The 17727-nt window shown below is 54.5% G+C and overlaps 5 protein-coding genes across 5 annotated transcripts; 1 reads left to right on the top strand and 4 right to left on the bottom strand.

Moving 5' to 3' along the window:
* ENH_00066550 (zinc finger (C3HC4 RING finger) protein, putative) lies at positions 1–1456 on the bottom strand (the record flags this gene model as incomplete). The annotated part of the gene is made up of 1 exon (XM_013582315.1): positions 1–1456. A coding segment is annotated over one exon (1456 nt), but the record flags the coding sequence as incomplete, so codon positions are not given.
* Positions 1457–4532: 3076 nt separating this feature from the next.
* ENH_00066540 (hypothetical protein, conserved) lies at positions 4533–9573 on the bottom strand (the record flags this gene model as incomplete). Its single annotated transcript, XM_013582314.1, has 7 exons — positions 4533–4623; positions 5326–5543; positions 5940–6110; positions 6522–6588; positions 6757–6956; positions 7571–7710; positions 7956–9573. The coding sequence occupies 7 exons, from the start codon at positions 9571–9573 to the stop codon at positions 4533–4535; spliced, it is 2505 nt and encodes an 834-aa protein (XP_013437768.1).
* A 253-nt stretch (positions 9574–9826) lies between these two features.
* ENH_00066530 (hypothetical protein) lies at positions 9827–9982 on the top strand (the record flags this gene model as incomplete). Its single annotated transcript, XM_013582313.1, has 1 exon — positions 9827–9982. One exon carries the CDS (start codon positions 9827–9829, stop codon positions 9980–9982), a length of 156 nt encoding a protein of 51 aa, XP_013437767.1.
* Positions 9983–11260: 1278 nt separating this feature from the next.
* On the bottom strand, positions 11261–12115 carry ENH_00066520 (hypothetical protein, conserved; the record flags this gene model as incomplete). Its single annotated transcript, XM_013582312.1, has 1 exon — positions 11261–12115. The coding sequence occupies one exon, from the start codon at positions 12113–12115 to the stop codon at positions 11261–11263; it is 855 nt and encodes a 284-aa protein (XP_013437766.1).
* Positions 12116–14145: 2030 nt separating this feature from the next.
* On the bottom strand, positions 14146–17085 carry ENH_00066510 (At4g34360, related; the record flags this gene model as incomplete). The annotated part of the gene is made up of 9 exons (XM_013582311.1): positions 14146–14187; positions 14290–14345; positions 14541–14668; positions 14915–14976; positions 15159–15349; positions 16243–16356; positions 16655–16767; positions 16858–16895; positions 17077–17085. 9 exons carry the CDS (start codon positions 17083–17085, stop codon positions 14146–14148), a joined length of 753 nt encoding a protein of 250 aa, XP_013437765.1.
* Between the last annotated feature and the right edge of the window lie 642 nt (positions 17086–17727).

The following is a 17727-nucleotide window of genomic DNA, read 5'->3' as shown; positions in this document are numbered from 1 at the left end:
CGGGGGGCCCCTGCTGCTGCTGCTGCTGCTGCAGCGGCCCGCTGGGGGGCGAGGGGACGGGCGTGGTGATGTTGCTGCTGCTGCTGCTGCTGGCGCCGCTGCTGCTGCTGCTGCTGCTGCCGAGGCTGCTGATGCTGGGGGGGCTGGAGGCGTCGGAGTCCCCCGCAGCAGCGGCGGCCGCCGGGGGGCCCCTGCGGAAGCCCCGGAGCTGGGGGCCCCCCAGGGCCTCCAGGGGCCTCCGCCAGGGCCCCTGGGGGCCCCCCCCCTCCCCCAAACTCAGGGGGGCCCCAAAAGCCTCCCCCTGCGCATGCAGCCACCTGGAGAGGTGCAGCGCCAAAGTCAGCAAAGGAATGTCCACAATAATGCGGCAGTAAATGCTGAGGTGGAGGGCCCCCCGGGCCCCCGAGTTCCAGAGGGGCCCCCTGTCTTCGGGGGCCCTCCAGGGGGAGGGGCCCCCCCCCAGGGGGAGGCAGAGGCCCCAGACGTCGACGCCGCCCCAGGGCCCCTCGGGGGCCCCCCCGGCGAACCTGCTGCTGCTGCTGGGGGCCCCCGCGGGGCCCCCCGCGCCCGCAGCAGCCGCTGCTGCTGCGCTGCTGCTGCTGCTGCTGCTGCTGCTGGGGAGGGCCCCGCAGCCCAGGGCCTCGGCCCAGACGGGGAAGAAGTTGAAGTGGTCCAGCAGCGGGATGGCCGGGGGGGCCCCCGCGAGAGAAGCAAACTCTGCTGCTGCTGCTTGTGGGGTGATTAGTGCTGCATCAAGAAGGTCCAGCAGCCACAGACACAAAGCTGTCAAAGACACGAAGGGAGAAGACACCCCCACGCAGCAGCAAGCCAGAGGGTACAGCAGCCCGGGGGCCCCCAGGGCACTGAGGTGGAAGGCCCACTCTGCGAGCCGCCCCACAGCGGGGCAGAGGTGCAGCAGCACCAGCAGCGGCAGCTGCAGCAGCACGCTCAGCCGCGAGCGGGCCCGCGCAGCAGCAGCAGCAGCGCGCTGCTGCAGCGCTCTCCACAGCTCCAGGGGGGCCCCCAGGGCCCCCAGCGCCCCCAGGGGCCCCCGGGGGGCCCCCGCTTCCCAGGGGCCCCACACGCAGCCCAGGCCCTCGCCCTTCAAGGGCCCTGCGGCCCCCGGCAGCCGCAGCGCCAGCAGGCAGCTCCGCAGCAGCCCCGCCACGCCGCTCCTGCTGCTGCTGCTGCTGCTGCTGCTGCTGCTGCTGCTGCTGCTGCTGGCGGCGGGAGAGCCCCGCGGCCCCGAGGAGAGCGAAGGGGACCGCAGCTCCGAAGCTGCTGGCGGGCTGCGGCATGGCGGCGACGGCTGCCGCCTCCGGACGCTGCTGCTGCTGCTGCTGCTGTTGCTGCTGCTGCCGCTGCTGCTGCTCCCGCCGCCGCTGCTGCTGCTGCTGCTAACAGGCCCCGGAGTCACTTGGCCCCCTCTTCGACTCTCTGGAGGGTTACTGTCCATTGCAGCAGCTGCTGCTGCAAAAGAAAAGAAATGGTGCTTCTCATTCAAGCCCCTGCTGCTGCTGCTGCTCCTGCTGCAGCTGCAGATACACCTGAGCTCAACTTCCTCTACTGCAGCAGCAGCAGCAGCCGCAGCGCTTGCCGGTGTCTATTTCAGATGCGCGAGCTTTGCGCGTTGCTTCAGCTGTTGCAGCTGTAGCTTTCGCTGCTGCTGCTGCTGCTGTTGCTGCTGCAGCTGTTCCTGCTGCTGTTGCTGCTGCCGCTCCTTGCAGCTACCGATGCGGAGGCAATTAACCTTCGCCAAATACCCCCTAAGGGTCTCGTTAAATGAATTTGACTTATAAAAGCTCAAGACAATAGTTGATAAGCTTCGTAAAGCATCAGAAACTGCAGCAGCAGCAGCTGCTGCTGCTGCTGCAGCGGTAGGCCGCAAGTTGGCTCAGCTGCTGCTGCAGCCGCTCCTCAGCAGGCAGCGAATCTTTACTGTTTTCGTTTGCTTATTAAATTTAAATAATGCAAAAAAGAAGAAAAGGCAATTATTGCTGCTTTCCAAGCAAAGACAGAGCAGTACAGCTGACGAATAGCAGCAGCAGCAGCACAGCTGCTCAGTGGACCGCTGCAGCGACCGTGTCGGCGTCAAAACGCGAACGAAAAAACAATTAATTGAATTTGAATTTAAAAAAGAGATTCAAAACTAAAGAAATAATTCATTTGTCCTCCGCGGTGACGCGAGCGGCCGGCGGCCGCTCGCGCGTTCGTGGGGTGTATGTACACCTCAGCTCCAGCGAGCCGAGTTGCCATTTCTGCCATCTTTCAAATTTAATTGAAATTCATTTTTCTCTTTTTGCAGCAGCAGATAATTCCTTGCTGCTGCATTCCGGTGTACGTACACCGCAGTTGCAGCAGCAGCTAGACACACAAGGCCGAGGCCGAAAGAAAAAGAAAGAGAAACAAAAGATGCAGCAAACAAAGCCTTCCAGCAGCCTTAGACCAGCAGCAGCAGCAGCAGCTGCTGCTGCTGCTGCTGCTTCTGCTTTTGCTGCTGCTGTGCCACTCCCGAGAAAGCATTTCTGCATGCCTATTGGGGTGTACATACACCAAAAAACACCCGGAGTGAACGGAACTTTTGTTTTCTGAAATAAAACATTTCCATTTAGGATTATAAAGATGAGAGAAGCAGCAAAATCCAAAGAAGCAGCAAAGTTCCTTGCGAGGGCTTTTAGAAGCAGCAAAATGATGCAGAGTTGTGCGCTGGCTTCCACTGCATTTGGCATTCAAATGAAACAAATTGAAAGAATTTAAAAAGACCAAGACCGGTTCTGAAGGCCAAAAGCTTTCCACTTTCTTGTTAAGAAGTCTTTGGTTTGAATTTCCAAAAAATAAATCATTTGACGGCGACGAAGCGGAAATTTGCAAACAAGCGGGACAAGGAGTGCGGTGTACGTACACCGGAACCTTGCACTTCTAAGTGGCGATTGGTTGCAGCTTTGCATGCAGCTTTGCATGCAGTTTCGCATGCAGCTTTGCATGCAGTTTTTCATGCAGTTTTGCATGCAGTTTTGCATGCAGCTTTGCATGCAGTTTTGCATGCAGCTTTGCATGCAGTTTTGCATGCAGTTTGCATGCAGTTTTGCATGCATCTGGAAGTGCATTTGTTCTCAATCATCGACTTTCCCACTTTTAATTTCTTTTCTTGCTGATGGAGCGCATGCAAAGAAATGCATTTTTGTGTTTCTTCCTTTAATTATGTGCGCAGATATTTGCGCATGCAGAGCCCTTTTACTTCAATAGATTTGAAGGTGGAAATATAAATAAAATCATAAATGCACAAATGCTTGTTCGCGCATTTGCATGAGGCCACGGTGTACGTACACCTCACTGCTTGCACACTAACGCATGCAGAAATAAGCAGCTGGCGTAAACGCATGCATGCATTTAATTAAATAAATGCACAAACAAATGTATATAATTCATATTCATGTTTTAAATGGATTTCTCCTGTCTTTTTAAACAAAAACACCTGTAGAGAAACGCGAGCAAATCTGCTGCTATCTTCCGGGGTGTACATACACCGTCTTGGCTCCAACTCCAGCTCAAGGGGAATAATTTTATTAAATAAACACTTTTAAAGGAGTCAATAGCGCCAGATTATAAATTATTGGAAATTAAAAAAGAACCAGAGACAAACAAAGCAACAAATGGCAATAACGGCGAAGAGCTCTAAACGAATTGTTTACAATCTACCCAGAAGCAGCTGCTGCAGCACCTGCAGCAGCAGTAGCAGTGCTGCAGCAGCAGCAGTGCAGCAGCAGCAGCAGCAACTTTTTGCGCTATTTTCTTTGGGCTGTTCTGCGTAAACGAGATTCAGAAATAATTATTATTAATACGTCAGGAACTCAGGAAAAATTTGCATTTTTAAAAGTTGCATTTTAGCTTAAAGGGAATATCAATTCAAAACGCCTGTGCACATTCGCCTTTAAGTGCTGCGCTGCTGCTGCTGCAGCAAAACCAGCAGCAGCTGCGTCAAGTGCTGCTGCAGCAGCAGCAGCAGCAGCAAAACGGTTGCGTTTGCTTCCCACAAAAATCAAAAAGTAAAGCTACGAGGGCTTTCATCCCTGAGGTGTACAGACAGCTCGCGGGGCCCCTCTTTAGGGGCGCCATCGAGGTGTACATACACCTCAACCACTTTCCGCAAACTTCGTCTGCACAAACCTTTCTAAACATTAAAAGAATAAATTATCCAAAACGGTGCATGCACTCTACAAAAATGCTAAAAGGCGGAGACAGAAGCAACTGCTGCAGCAGCAGCTGCTGCAACAGCTGCAGCCGCAGCAGCAGCTGCTGCTGCAAAAGCTGCAGCTGCAACAGCTGCAGCAGCAGCAGCTGCTGCTGCTGCTGGCTAGATGCTTCACAACTCGCTGTGAGTTGTTGTTAAAAGCTGCTACCAAATGTTGCTTCGCTTGCTTTTGTTTCACTTGACTTTCAAATCCGGAGCAATTGCTTTTATTTATTTATTTATTTGTTTATTATTTATTATTTTATTTATTTATTTATTTATTTAAATTAAATTTATTTTTTTACATTTTGGGACTTTCTACTTGCGCCCTTATGTTGTGCTCCCCGAGGCGGCCAATTATTTCCTCCAGGCGACTCAGACCGCCAGAATGCCTTCGAATCAAACAGCAGCAGCAGCAGCAGCAGCAGCAGCAGCAGCAGCAGCAGCAGATAAAGCCAACAGCAGCAGCAGCACGAGGCAGAGTTAACACGGAAAGCAGCAGCAGCAGGCGAAGAAAACAGCAGCTGCAGCAGCACCAGATGAAGGAAACAGCAGCAGCAGCAGCAGCAGCAGTAGTTCATAAAGAAAGCAGCAGCAGCACCCGGCAAAGAAACCAGCAGCGCAGCAGCAGCAGATGAAGAACACAGCAGCAGCAGCAGCAGTGACAAATAAAAAGGCAGCCGCTGCTGCTGCTGCAGCAGATGGAGGAAACGGCAGCAGCAGCAGCAGCAGCAGATGAAGGAAGCAGCAGAAGCAGCACCAGCTGTGGTAAAAAGAGAAAACGGTGGCAGCACCCGCAGCAAAAGAAGGGAATAGCCGCAGCAGCAGCAACTAAAGGAAACAGCAGCAGCAGCAGCAAACACTTAAAACAGCAGCAGCAGCAGCAAACACTTAAATGCACAAAAACAAAACTATTCAGAATATATATATATATATCACAGATATCAAATGCACATGAACATTTAAATAGCAGCAAAGGCGAATACGGAGAAAACGGAGCTAGCCCAAGAATGCCACAGGCTGCTGCTGCTGCAGCTGCTGCAGCAGCTGCTGCTGCTGCTGCTGCTGCAGCTGCTGCTGCAGAAAAGACGTACCGGAAGGAAACCTTTGCTGCGCCAGTGCACTCATTGGTAATGGGGTCAGCGCTGACGTAAATTTTCAAAGAAGGACATTTCGATGCTGCTGCTGCAGCACCGCTGCTGCTGCTGCTGCTGCTGCTGCTGCTGCTGCTGCTGTGGGCTCGCTGCACTATCCTGAAGATGTCCTGCTCTTGAATTGACCGCGGCAGCCCGGAAAGCGAGAGAGTAACGAGCTGCAAGAAACAATTAAAGAGTTTATTTAATTAAAAAGGGAAATAATTCAAAAGTTTATTTAATTTAAAAAAGAAATAATTCAAAAGTTTATTTAATTTAATTTAGGTTGCAAAAATAAATCAAACAAATGCACAAAAGAAACGCGCACAGAGGCCCTAGGTCCTACGAGAGGCTTGTGAACCCTGTTGCTGCTACTGCTGCTGTTGCTGCTGCTGCTGCTGCTGCTGATGCTGCTAGTGTTGCTGCTCGCGCTGCTGCTGCTGCTTCTGCTACTGTTGCTGTTCGTGCTGCTGCTCCCATTTCTGCTGCTGCTTCTACTACTGCTGCTAGTGTTTTTCTTTGCTGCTGCTGCTAGTGTTGTTGCTGCTGCTGCTGCATAGAGCTGCGTGCTTTACCTGCACGTCGTCTTGCTGCTGCTGGCTGCTGCTGCTGCTGCTGCTGCCAGCAACACCCTCTGCAAAAACTCTGCTCTGGTGGTGAAACTGCTGCCCCTTTCCTGCTGCTGTCAGCTGCAGCAGCTCGCGCCGCTGCTGCGCAGCAAAGGAGGCGTCAGCAGGCTGCTGCCGCTGCAGCACAAAAAGCACAAATTAATAAAACAAATTTTATAAATAATTTAAATTTAAAATTAAAATTATTTCCAGTAGTTCTTAAGGCTATGCTGGCGGCTGAATAAGCAAGCAGGTGGTGCGCCCCGCGGCTGCTGCTGCTGCTGCTGCCGCTGCTGCTGCTGCTGCTGCCGCTGCTGCTGCTGCTGCTGCCGCTGCTGCTGCTGCTGCTTGCGCTGCTGCTGCTGCTACGGCACAGGCGAGGCTTATACGGCATACAAATAAACACGCAGCATGTCCGGGCTGCATGTTAAGCCGCACTAGCAGCAGCTAGCCGCAGCAGAGGGAGGTAAGAGCAGCAACAACTGCAGCAGCACCAGCAGCAGCAACTGCAGCAGCACCAGCAGCAGCAGAAGCGTCAAGGGGGCTTACAGCTCTCGAAGTCGGCAGCGGCGGCAGTGTGCCCATGTCTATGGCGGACCTCATGGCCCTTTGAAACCTGCGAATAAGAAGCCGCAAACGCTGCTGCTGCTGCTGCTGCTGCTGAGCTGCTTCTGCTGTTGCTGTCGCTGTTTGTGCTGCGCTTGCTGCTGCTGCTGCGAGCACTCCTGCTGCTGCTGCTGTTGCTGCTGCTGCTGTTGCTGTTGCTGCTGCTGCTGTAGCTTACCGTTCATGAGCCGTTATATCCGTCTTGGAGGCCAGAGAGCGCTGAGTGTCTGGACATCCATCTGCTGCAGCTGCAGCAGGAGCAGCAGCAGCAGCAGCAGGAGCAGCAGGAGCAGCAGCACGGGGGTTGGGCGTTTCTCTGCCAAAGAGGTCAGAGAACTGCGGGTTCGAAAGCTGTTGCTGCCTTCTGTACTTATCTGCCTGCAGCAAGGGGCAGCAGCAGCAGCAGCAGCAGCAGCAGCAGCAGCAGCAAATCAGCTCTTCAAGCAGCTTCCTCGTTTCGGGATTCTCTCTTGCTGCTTTTCTCGCGGTGTATGTACAGCACCACGCTGCAGGCATGCTGCACTTATATGCGAATCTACGAGGCAGCAGCAGCAGCAGCACAAGCGGCAGCAGCAGCAGCACAAATGGCAGCAGCAGCAGCGCAGGCGGCAGCAGCAACAGCACAAGCGGCAGCAGCAGCAGTGCAGGAGGCAGCAGCAGCAGCACACGCAACGGCTGCAGCAAAAGCAGCAGCAGTTACAGCAAAGGACTAGCGGAAACGCAGCAGCAGCAGCGGCATTACGAGCAGCAGCAGTAGCACGAGCAGCAGCAGCAGCAGCAGCAGCAGCACGAGCAGCAGCAGCAGCTCTTACCTCTTTATTGATAAGGCAGCAATCGTTGGTTCGCAGCTGAGGTGTATGTACACTTGAAGCATCATTGGGCGACGGAGGCCCAAAGATGCTGCTTTGGTTTTGCAGCAGCCGGCGCTCCCTCGCGCTGCAGCAGCAGCTGCTGCTGCTGCTGCTGCTGCTCACGCTGCTGCTGCTGCTGACCGCAGAACGAGGCGTGCTGCAGCAGCTGCCCTCATCTGACCGCCGAGAGCTGCTGCAGCCGCAGGGGCCCCCATGGGGGGCCCCCCGGGGGGCCCCCGAGCTAAACCATTGACAGTCTCCTGGCAGCAAACCCCCAGACCCTGAGGCGCAGCAGCAGCAGCAGCAGCAGCAGCAGCAGTAGCAGCAGCAGCAGCAGCGTGGGCACCCCCAATTCACACAGCTTGGGACTCTTGCTGCTGCAGCAGCGAAAATTTGCACGCCCTAAACCCTAAACCCCCAATCCTAAACCCTAAACCCTAAACCCTAAACCCTAAACCCTAAAATATAGACCCTAAACCCTAAACCCTAAACCCTCAGCCCTGAAGCTTGGACTGACTGGACTGACCAACGTAGTGCTTTCTGGGTTCCGCTTTTTTGCCCATAAGACTGAGAGGAAAAGGAGCCTCCTGCTCCTGCTGCTGCTGCTGCTGTTGCTGCTGCTGCTGCTGGGGGCTGCTGCTGCTGCCGCTGCTGCTGCTGCTGCTGCTGCTCTCCGTCACAGGCAAAACTGCCCCTGTGCTGCGCAAAGAGTCCAAAAGCTTCGCGCGGCTGCTGCGGCGGTCTTCTCGCGGCTGAAAGGGGCCGCAGCGGCTGCTGCTGCTGCTGCTGCTGCTGCTGCTGCTGCTGCTGCTTCTGGGCATGTTGTAGCAGCTGCCGTAGACGCTGCTGCTGCTGCTGCAGTCTGAGCCCCTCGGCGAGGAGAGGTAGGCAGGCGCCTGGTCTGGGGAGCGCCAAGCTGCTGCTGCTGCTGCTGCTGTGCCTGCTGCTGCTGCTGCTGCTGCTGCTGGAACAGCATCTGTGCTGCCAGCAGCAGCAAGGTCCTCGCTGCCGCATATGTGGGCGTGGTGCTGCTGCTGCCGCTTCTGAAATGCTGCTGCTGCTTCTCTCTCACTGAGCTGGTAGTTCCCCCCGTAAGAGCTTCCAGCCGCACGCTGCTGCTGCTGCTGCTGCTGCTGCTGCTGCTGCTGCTGCTGGGGGTAGTAATTGTAGGGCTGTTGATTGCAGGGGTTGTGCTGCTGCGGATACAGCTGCTGTTGTTGCTCGGCCTGCTGGTGCTGCTGCAGCTGCTGCAGCTGCTGCAGCTGCTGGTGCTGCTGCAGCTGCTGGTGCTGCTGCAGCTGCTGGTGCTGCTGCAGCTGCTGGTGCTGCTGCAGCTGCTGGTGCTGCTGCTGCTGCAGCTGCTGCTGCTGCTCATTGAACTGCTCCTGCCTGCCGTTCAGGAGCATCTGCTGCTGCTGTTGGTCCTGCTGCTGCTGCATCTGCTGCATCTGCTGCCGCTGCAGCAACTGACCCTGCTGCTGCTGCTGCTGCTGCTGCTGCTGCTGCTGCTGCTGCGATAAAGGCAAGCCCTGAGTGTCATAAGACAGGTGGGTCGCTCCCCTGTAAGAGTTTTGCTGCAGCAAAGGGGGCCCTTCATCTATCCTGCAGAACCGGTGGTTGTTGCTGCTGTTGCTGCTGTTGCTGCAGCAGCTGCTGCTGCTGCTGCACGGATGAGGGGTCTCCGGCCCTCCAGACATGTCTGAGGGGCACCTCTGCGCGTTGCTGCTGCTGCTGCTGCTGATACCGTAGGGCAGCTGCAGCTGCTGGGGGCCCCCCTGAGGCCCCAGGGGCCCCAGGGGCCCCTTGAGCCCCTGAAACCCCGGGGCCCCCGGGGGCCCCTGCTCCCCTTGGGGGCCCTCGGGGCCCCAGGGGCCCTGAGTCCCCTGGGGGCCCTGGGGCCCCTGGGAGCTCCAAGGGCCCCCGGGGCCCCCCGGGCCCCCGGGGCCCCCGGGGCCCCCGGGGCCCCCGGGGCCCCCGGGGCCCCCAGGGCCCTGGGGGCCCCAGGGGGCCCCCCCAGGGGGCCCAGTTCGGATTCTTGTGCCCGTGTTTGGGCTGGGGAGGGGCAGCGGCAAAGAAAGGGGAGGGCAAGTGGGGTTTGCTGCAGTGTTTGGGCGTGGGTGTAGGGGGGGGGGCTGCAGGGGCATCTTGGCTAGCTGTGGCTAGCTGCAGCTAGCTGCTGCGCCGCAAAGAGGGGCCCCTTTAGACAAGGGAAGAAGCAGCAGGAAAGCGGAGAAGAAAGAGGGGGCGGAAGGGGGCCCTGCTGGGGTGTATGTACACCCGACCGCAGGCGACAGCGGTGGAGGCCCGCGGGGCATCCGGGGGGCGATGGGTGGAAGTCTGTATTTGCTGAAGTTTGGATTTGCAAGCAAATAAATTCATTAAAAAGCCAAGGACAAAATGAAAACAAGCCTGGAAGCCAAAACTGAGAACTACACCGGCAAGTGCAGCAGCAGCAGCAGCAGCAGCAGCAGCAGCAGCTCATTGCGTGGGCAGCTGCTGCGCCGAGAGAACGTAGTGCAGCAGCGGGAAAACTTAATCCTTCCGCACTTTTAAATATTAATTAATTTTTCGAATTTAATTGCCGGTTTTTTTTCCCACTTGGAGGCGTTTTCACACGGCATTTGCTGCTGCTGCAGCAGCAGCAGCAGCAGGCGGCCGCAGCAGCACAGCATTGAAGAAGCCGTTCTCTGGAGATCTGCCGCATTTTATTGTTTTTTAACTTTGTTTTTATTTTATTTTTATATTTTTGTCTTTTTATTTATTTATTTTTCCCGAAGTTCCCTTCCAAACCCTCCTTTTGCATGCACACCACCCCCAGCCCTCAGACAAACTCCGAACTCTAACAAATCTTTCTGCAGCAAAAACCTCAACTTCGTTTGCTGCAGTTCTCTTCCAATTAAATTCATTTTTAATTTATTTTTAATTTATTTTTAATTTATTTCTTTTTTATTTGCTGCAGTTCTCTTCTCATTTAATTCATTTTTAATTTATTTCTTTTCCAATTCTTTCTCTGAAGACTCCCTTAAAGAGAACTCGGCAAAGAGGCCAACAGCTCTCTTCGGCATCTGCTCGCCTAAGAAATAAATTTAAAAATAAATAAATAAATAAATAAATAAATAAATAAATAAATAAATAAATAAATAAATAAAATTCTCATGTGGCTAGCTGCAGCCATCTGCTGCAGCTAGCTGTAGCTAGCTGCAGCTAGCTGCAGCTAGCTGCAGCTGTCACCAGCTAGCTACGCTCACCTGCAGCTAGCTGCAGCCTCCAGTTTGCTGCGGCTGCCTTAAGCTAGCTGCATCTAGCTGCAGCTAGCTGCAGCTAGCTGCAGCAGAGTACAGCTAGCTGCAGCTAAATGCAGCTAACTGCTAACTATGGCTGCAGCAAGCCACAGCTAGCTGCAGCCAAATTTGCCGCAGCTAGCCACAGCTAGCCACAGCTAGCCACAGCTAGCCACAGCTAGCCACTGCTGGCTGCAGCCAGCCACAGCTAGCTCCAGCTAGCTGCAGCTAGCTGCAAATGGCCGTAGCTAGCTGTAGCTAGCTGCAGCTAGCCACCAGCTAGCCAAGCAAGATTTGAGTCCTTGGCGTTCCTTAGGGCTTAATTGTTTATTTCTATTTCCACTATTTGAATTAATTTAATTTAAATTAATTTAATTTAAATTAATTTAATTTAAATTACTTTAATTTAAATTAATTTAAATTAAATTAAAATCCATTTAAACTTCATTTCTCTTTTCAATTCAAATTGGCCGATTTGTAAAAAGGAAAAAAGAAACGGCAGCAGGAGGGCCCCAGGGGCCCCTTGCTGCTGCTGCTGCTGCAGCTGCTGCTACTGCCGCTGCTGCTGCTGCTGCTGCTGCTGTTGCTGCTGCTGCTGCTGCTGCTGCTGTTGCTGCTGCTGGAGTTTTTGCTGGACCTTGAGGGTATTGTTGAGGTGTACAGACAGCGTGGTTGTGGGGTCTTGTTGGAAACAAGTCAAGTTCAAAACAGCTTGATAATGTTTTATTTCTTTTTGTCTCATTTTATTTCTTTCTTTGCTGCTGAACTTCTTAGGGTTTGCTGAACCCAGGGGGGCCCCCCGGGGGGCCCCCCCCTTCGCAGCAAGTTCCTGCAGGGCCTCGCCCACGCCCTGCATGCTGTCCAGCGCGGAGGGCCCCTCTGCTGCTGCTGCTGCTGCTGCTGCTGCTGCTGCTGCTGCGCGCTGCTGCAGCAGCGCCTCCGCGTAAGCCCCAAAATTCCGCCGCCTTTCTGCTGCTTCTCTCTTTTCTAATCTTTTTCTTTGGCCCCTCGAGAGGCTTTCAATTTCAATACCCAAAAGTTCCTTCACGCGGCCATCCGGGGGCCCCCCGGGGGCCCCCGGGGCCCCCGGGGGGCCCCCCGGGGGGCCCCCCGGGGGCCCCCCGGGGGGTCCCCGAGGGACTGACTGGGGGCCTCCTTTTGCGCCCGAGCTCGACGCCCCAGCAGAAGCTGCTGCTGCTGCTGCTGCAGCCGCGGCTGCTGGTGCTGCTGCTGCTGCTGCTGCTGCTGCAGAGGAGGAAGGCATGCAGCCCACCTTCGAGAGAGGAGCTCCGTAGGGGCCCCCCACGGGGGCCCCGGGGGCCCCGGGGGCCCCAGGGGCCCCGGGGGCCCCGGGGGCCCCCCGGGTCTGATGGTACTTAGTTCGTTTGCGCCTGATTGGCTGCATTGGGGTGTACGTACAGTTCCTTGAGGCCAGGAATTGGGGAAAAGGGAGAAAAAAGAAGTTCCAGGAATTGAATTAACTCAGTTTGAATAATTTAAATAATTCAATTAATTTAATTTGGAGATAAAAGGGAAATAATGCAGATTTAAGACCCAGTTTTGGGTTTGCTGCTGCTGCAGTGGGGGCCCCTCAACCGCCGGGGGGCCCCCTCACCAAGAATTGGCAATTCGGGTCTTTTTTGTTTCCTTCTTTTTATATTTTGGGTCTTTTATTTCAAATTAATTCGCAAATTAAACTCAAAATGCAAACACAAACGCACAGGGCCTCCGTGGGGCCCCGTGGGGCCCCAAGGGGGCCCCCCGAGGGCCCCCGTGGGGCCCCGGGGCCCTTGGGTAGCAGCGGGTTCTTTGGGGGGCCCCCCGTTGTCGTTAGCCTTGTTTGGGTCCAATTAGAGAGTTTTTATTTTGTTTTTCAAATTAAAAAAGAATATTTTTGAATTAATTGATTAAATTAAATTCGTTTATCAATTTAGTTTTCCACTTGCCAGCCATTTTAGCTCATTTCGTCTTCTGAGGCGCTCAGCCTCCAAGACAACCAGAGAGCAAAAGGCGCATTTGAGTATAAAACAGCCCCAAAGGATATTTTAAAACATTAATTATATAATTTTAATTATTATTTTACTTTTAAATCCATTTATTGCCTTAAGAGCCCGCAGCAGCAGCTGCAGCAAGCACTCTTGGGCAACTGTGCCCCCTACGGGTGTTTGCCACAGGTGTAGATACACCCCAGTTTGCGCCATTTTCGCCGTTTTTTTCTCTTTTTCATTTAAAAAAAAGTAACTAAAGTTCACTTTCGCCGCTTTTCTCTCTTTTTCATTTAAAAAAAGCAAATAAAGTGCACACTCGGCCTTTTTGAAGACTCAGCTCTAAGTCGCAGGGGCAAAACCCGCAAAACTGCACGTCAACGAGCCCTAGCCTCCACTGGGGCCCCAAGGGGGCCCCCATGTGGCCGGCCGGGGGCCCCAAGGGGGCCCCCCGAAGGTCCCCAGGAGGGCCCCCAAAAGGCCTCCCGGGGGCCCCAAGGGGGCCCCCCAAAGGTCCCCAGGAGGGCCCCCAAACGCCCCCCAGGGGCCTTCTAAAAGCGCTCGATGCGAAGCCCTTTAAATGCCTTCTGGGGGCTCATTGGGGGCCCCCAAGAAGACGGAGGAGAAAACTTGAGGGGCCTCTTTGGAGGCCCCTTGGGGGCCCTTAGAGGGGCCCCTCGGGGCCCCTTGAAGGGCCCCTAGAGGGGCCCCTTGAGGTCCCTTGGGGGACCCAAGAGCCACTCTAAGCTCGGCCAGGGGCCCCAAAGCGCACTTTTGAAGGCACGCTGAGTCCCCTGGGAGCCCCTGGGGGCCCCCGAGGGCCCCTGGGGGCCCCCAGGGGCCTCTCGGGGCCCCCATAGGGGGCCCCCAAGGGGCCCCAGCTGAAGCCTTTCAGCAGCAAAAAGGGGCCCCCAAATCCCTGGCTTGAAGATGGCATTTGGGCCTTCTAGTTAGCAAGCGTCACAGCGCCACAAACAGCCGCATGCGTAAATAGCTAGCTGCACAGCTAGCTAGCTAGCTGCACAGCTAGCTAGCTAGCTGCACAGCTAGCTAGCTAGCTGCCTACCTAGCTAGCTAGCTAGCTGGGTAAATAAATACATGTAAAGGGATCACCTAGCCAGCCTTCTAGCTTCATAGCTAGCTAGCTAGCTAGCTAGCTAATTAAGGAGCTGACGAGCTGGCCAGCTAGCTAGCTGGCTAGCTAGCCAGGTAGCTAGCTAGTTGTGCCGGTCAGCTACCGGCTAGGCAGCCGGCCAGGTTGCTAGCTAGCTAGTCACCTAGCTAGCAACCGGGCCAAAAAGCTAGCCAGCAAGCTAGCTAGCCAAAAAGCTAGCTAGCTAGCCAAAAAGCTAGCTAGTTAGCTAGCTAGCTAGCCAGCTAGCTAGCTAGCTAGCTAGCCAGCTAGCTAGCTCCGGCCTCGGGTGCCTTATCTTCCTCTGGAGGGGCCTCTTCAGTTGGCGGCTGCGCAGACAGTCCAGACGCACTCTTGGCCCTAATTGCAAACCCTAAACCCTAAACCCTAAACCCTAAACCCTAATTCCTAATTCTTGTGCCCGGCGAGTCCACTGGCTGGCTAGCTAGGCGGCTAGCTAACCTGTTCCTTCTTGCAGATGTAAATGTAATGCACGTTGGATTTCTCCTCCACTTCAGCTGCAAACCACAAACCCTAAACCCTAAACCCTAAACCCTAAACCCCTTTGGCGTAAGCACAAACCCGCAAGCTGCGAAGCCTGGCCCCTGAATAGGAGGCTTCAAAGCTCACGCCGTGAATCCCACAAACCCTAAACCCCACACCCTAAACCCTAAACCCTAAACCCTAAACCCTAAACCCTAAACCCTCGCTACCTGGGGTGTTTAGAGAGGGTTTTTCGAGGGTTTGGAGATCAACAGTCCACTCAAATTCTTTTCTTTGCAAATGGTTTAGACGGAACATGGGAGAGCCGTAAGAAATCATCATGTAGACGCCTCCGGGCCTGCAAAACCCCAAACCCTAAACCCTAAACCCTAAACCCTAAACCCTAAACCCTAAACGCTAAACCCTAGGCCTGAGCAGCAATCTAACTCGTGATAGGCTTCATGGCGCATTCTTAGGAGCAGAGTTTAGGGTCTGGATCACTTGACGTTTGCGAGGGTTTAGGGTTTTAGGGTTTGTGAGGGTTTAGGGTTTGCGAGGGTTAGGGTTTGCGAGGATTTAGGGTTTGCGAGGGTTTAGGGTTTACTTGAGGATCTGAGATATGAGGGTGAGGGCTTTGTTGACGTTTTCAAATGACTTCTCGCCGCACTGCAGCAGCAGCAGCAACAGCAGCAGCAGCAGCAGCAGCAGCAGAACCGCCGCCATAAGGCATAGCAGCAGCAACGACAGCAGCACGAGCAGCAACAGCAGCAAGACAGCCCCCCCGGTGAAGCCTTGTGCTGCAGGCGTCCCTAGGGTTTAGGGTTTAGGGTTTAGGGTTTAGGGTTTACTAGGATGCAGTCCAAAGTCCCCTTATCTATAACAAAGTCAAACCCTCGCCTCTCCAGCTGGTCCAACTCCAGCACATTCAAAACAGTAACTGCAGCAGCAAAAGACACAAGCAAGCTTGCTGCTGCTGCTGCTGCTGCTGCAGTTGCTGCTGCTGCAGTTGCTGCTGCCGCAGCTGCTGCTGCTGCAAACCCTAAACCCTAAACCCTAAACCCTAAATTCCGGGACTTGAACACACACACAAACTCTCCACACTCGCTGACGCTACCGCTGCTGCTGCGGCGGCCTCGCTGCTGCTGCTGCTGCTGCTGCAGCAAATACTAGAAAGTGCGCCGCAGCAGCAGCACCGGGGCCTCCTCAGCAGCAGCAGCAGCAGCAGCAAGAGCAACAAACACTTTCAATGCAGATGCAGCAGCAGCAGCAACAATCTACAGAAATACAGCCTGCCACTTCTACCTGCTATGCTGCTGCAACAGCAGCAGCAGCAGCAAGAGCATCAGGAGCAGCAACAGCAGCAGCAGAATCACAAAAGCAGCCATGGAGTTATGAGAAGCAGCAGCATTCAGAAGCTGCTCCGCAGCAGCGATACCGCAACCTCCACCGTAAGCAGCAGCAGCAGCAGCAGCAGCAGCCTCTGCAGCAGCAGCGTCTGTTGCAGCAGGAGCAGCAGCAGCTCCTGGTGCCACAGCAGCAGCCCCAGCTCCTGCTGCAGCAGCAACAGCAGCAGCCCCAGCTCCTGCTGCAGCAGCAACAGCAGAAGCCCCAGCTCCTGCTGCAGCAGCAAAAGCAGCAGCCCCAGCTCCTGCTGCAGCAGCAACAGCAGCAGCCCAGCTCCTGCTGCAGCAGCAACAGCAGCAGCCCAGCTCCTGCTGCAGCAGCAACAGCAGCAGCCCAGCTCCTGCTGCTGCAGCAATAGCAGCAGCCCAGCTCCTGCTGCAGCAGCAACAGCAGCGGCCCAGCTCCTGCTGCAGCAGCAACAGCAGCAGCCCAGCTCCTGCTGCTGCAGCAACAGCAACAGCCCCAGCTCCAGCAGCAGCAGCAGCAGCAGCAGCAGCAGCAGCAGCAGCAGCAGCAGCAGCAGCTCACAAGTCATGCCGGGTTTGTCTGCGCATCTTTGCTGCATGATGTTTATACACTGCGAGGAGAAGTCGATGTTGGTGATGTTGCGGAAGCCGTCGTCCCAGAGGCTTTCGCTCATTGCTGCAGCAGCAAAACAAATTAATTTAGTTAATTAATTAATTTAATTAATTAATTAATTAATTAATTAAATGAATTAAATAATTAATTAATTTAATTAATTAATTAATTTAATTAATTAATCATTTAATTAATTTCATAATGCGCGCGGGACCGGGGTCAGCAGCTGCTCTGGGTAAGCTAGCAGCAGCAGCAGCAGCAGCAGCTGCTGCTGCTGCTGCTGCTGCTGCTGCAGGCGTAGCCTGGAGCGTAGCTGCAACCCTAAACCCTAAACCCTAAACCCTAAACCCTAAACCCTCACTGGATGTGCCGCATCCGAGCATGAGGATTTCGTGGCTTTCTTCGAGGCCCGCGGAAAGAAGAAAGGGTTTAAGAGCTGCATATTTGTTAAACCAGTCGAAGGGTTCAGGGTCCCTGCGCCGCAAACCCTAAACCCTAAACCCTAAACCCTAAACCCTAAACCCTAAACCCTAAACCCTGGGGAACAGCCGCAAGCCCGCTCACTTCTTGTAGCGCTCCTCCCAGTGGTCCAAAGACGCGTACTGCACCGCAGCCGCAAACGCCCAAACCCTAAACCCTAAACCCTAAACCCCAAACCCTAAACCCTAAACCCTAAAACGAGCACTGGCTGCCTCGCAGGGATCGCAACGGGGGCACTCAGGACGAGAGGGTCTACGAATTAGGGTTTAGGGTTTAGGGTTTAGGGTTTTGAACCGGCCTTACTCTCGTCATTTTCAAGGCGCACGTTGCAGCACGTAGGCGGCAAACTCTAAACCCCAAACCCTAAACCCTAAACCCTAAACCCTGAGCCCTACAGCTCAACGCCACACCACCAGAAACCGGGCCAGAGGGCTAGACCCTAAACCCTAAACCCTAAACCCTAAACCCTAAGCCCTGAGGGTTTGTTCAGGGGCGCGCAGAAGAGGGTAAGTGGTGGTTTGAGGTGTACAGACACCTCAACTTCTCCGCCTGGAGCGTTCAACCCTAAACCCTAAACCCTAAACCCTAAACCCTAAAACCTACACGCGACTCCCTAAACCCTAATCCACAAGAAGAAAACCCTAATTTGGTGTTTAATGTGGTTATTACTGAATATTAAATTAATTCGGCAAAGTCTAGCAGCAGCACCTAAACAGCCCAGCAGGGGCCCCCACGAAAGCGCGAGCCCCCAAACCCTAAACCCTAAACCCTAAACCCTAACCAACTAAATAGCTGCTTTGAGCTTATTTGAAGATATTTTATTCTATTATTTTGCTTTTGCTTGCAGTGTGCACGTGAAGCGACCCAACTCGACTAGACACACAACCACAAACCCTAAACCCTAAACCCTAAACCCTCAACCCTAAACCCTAAACCCTTGTTTTCGGGCGGCGG

This window comes from Eimeria necatrix, genomic scaffold (genome assembly GCF_000499385.1).
Source record: "Eimeria necatrix Houghton genomic scaffold, Enh_scaff610, whole genome shotgun sequence".
NCBI classification, from domain to species: domain Eukaryota; phylum Apicomplexa; class Conoidasida; order Eucoccidiorida; family Eimeriidae; genus Eimeria; species Eimeria necatrix.
Note: the sequence above shows the minus strand (reverse complement) of the source record. Positions and strands in the feature narration are given on the sequence as shown.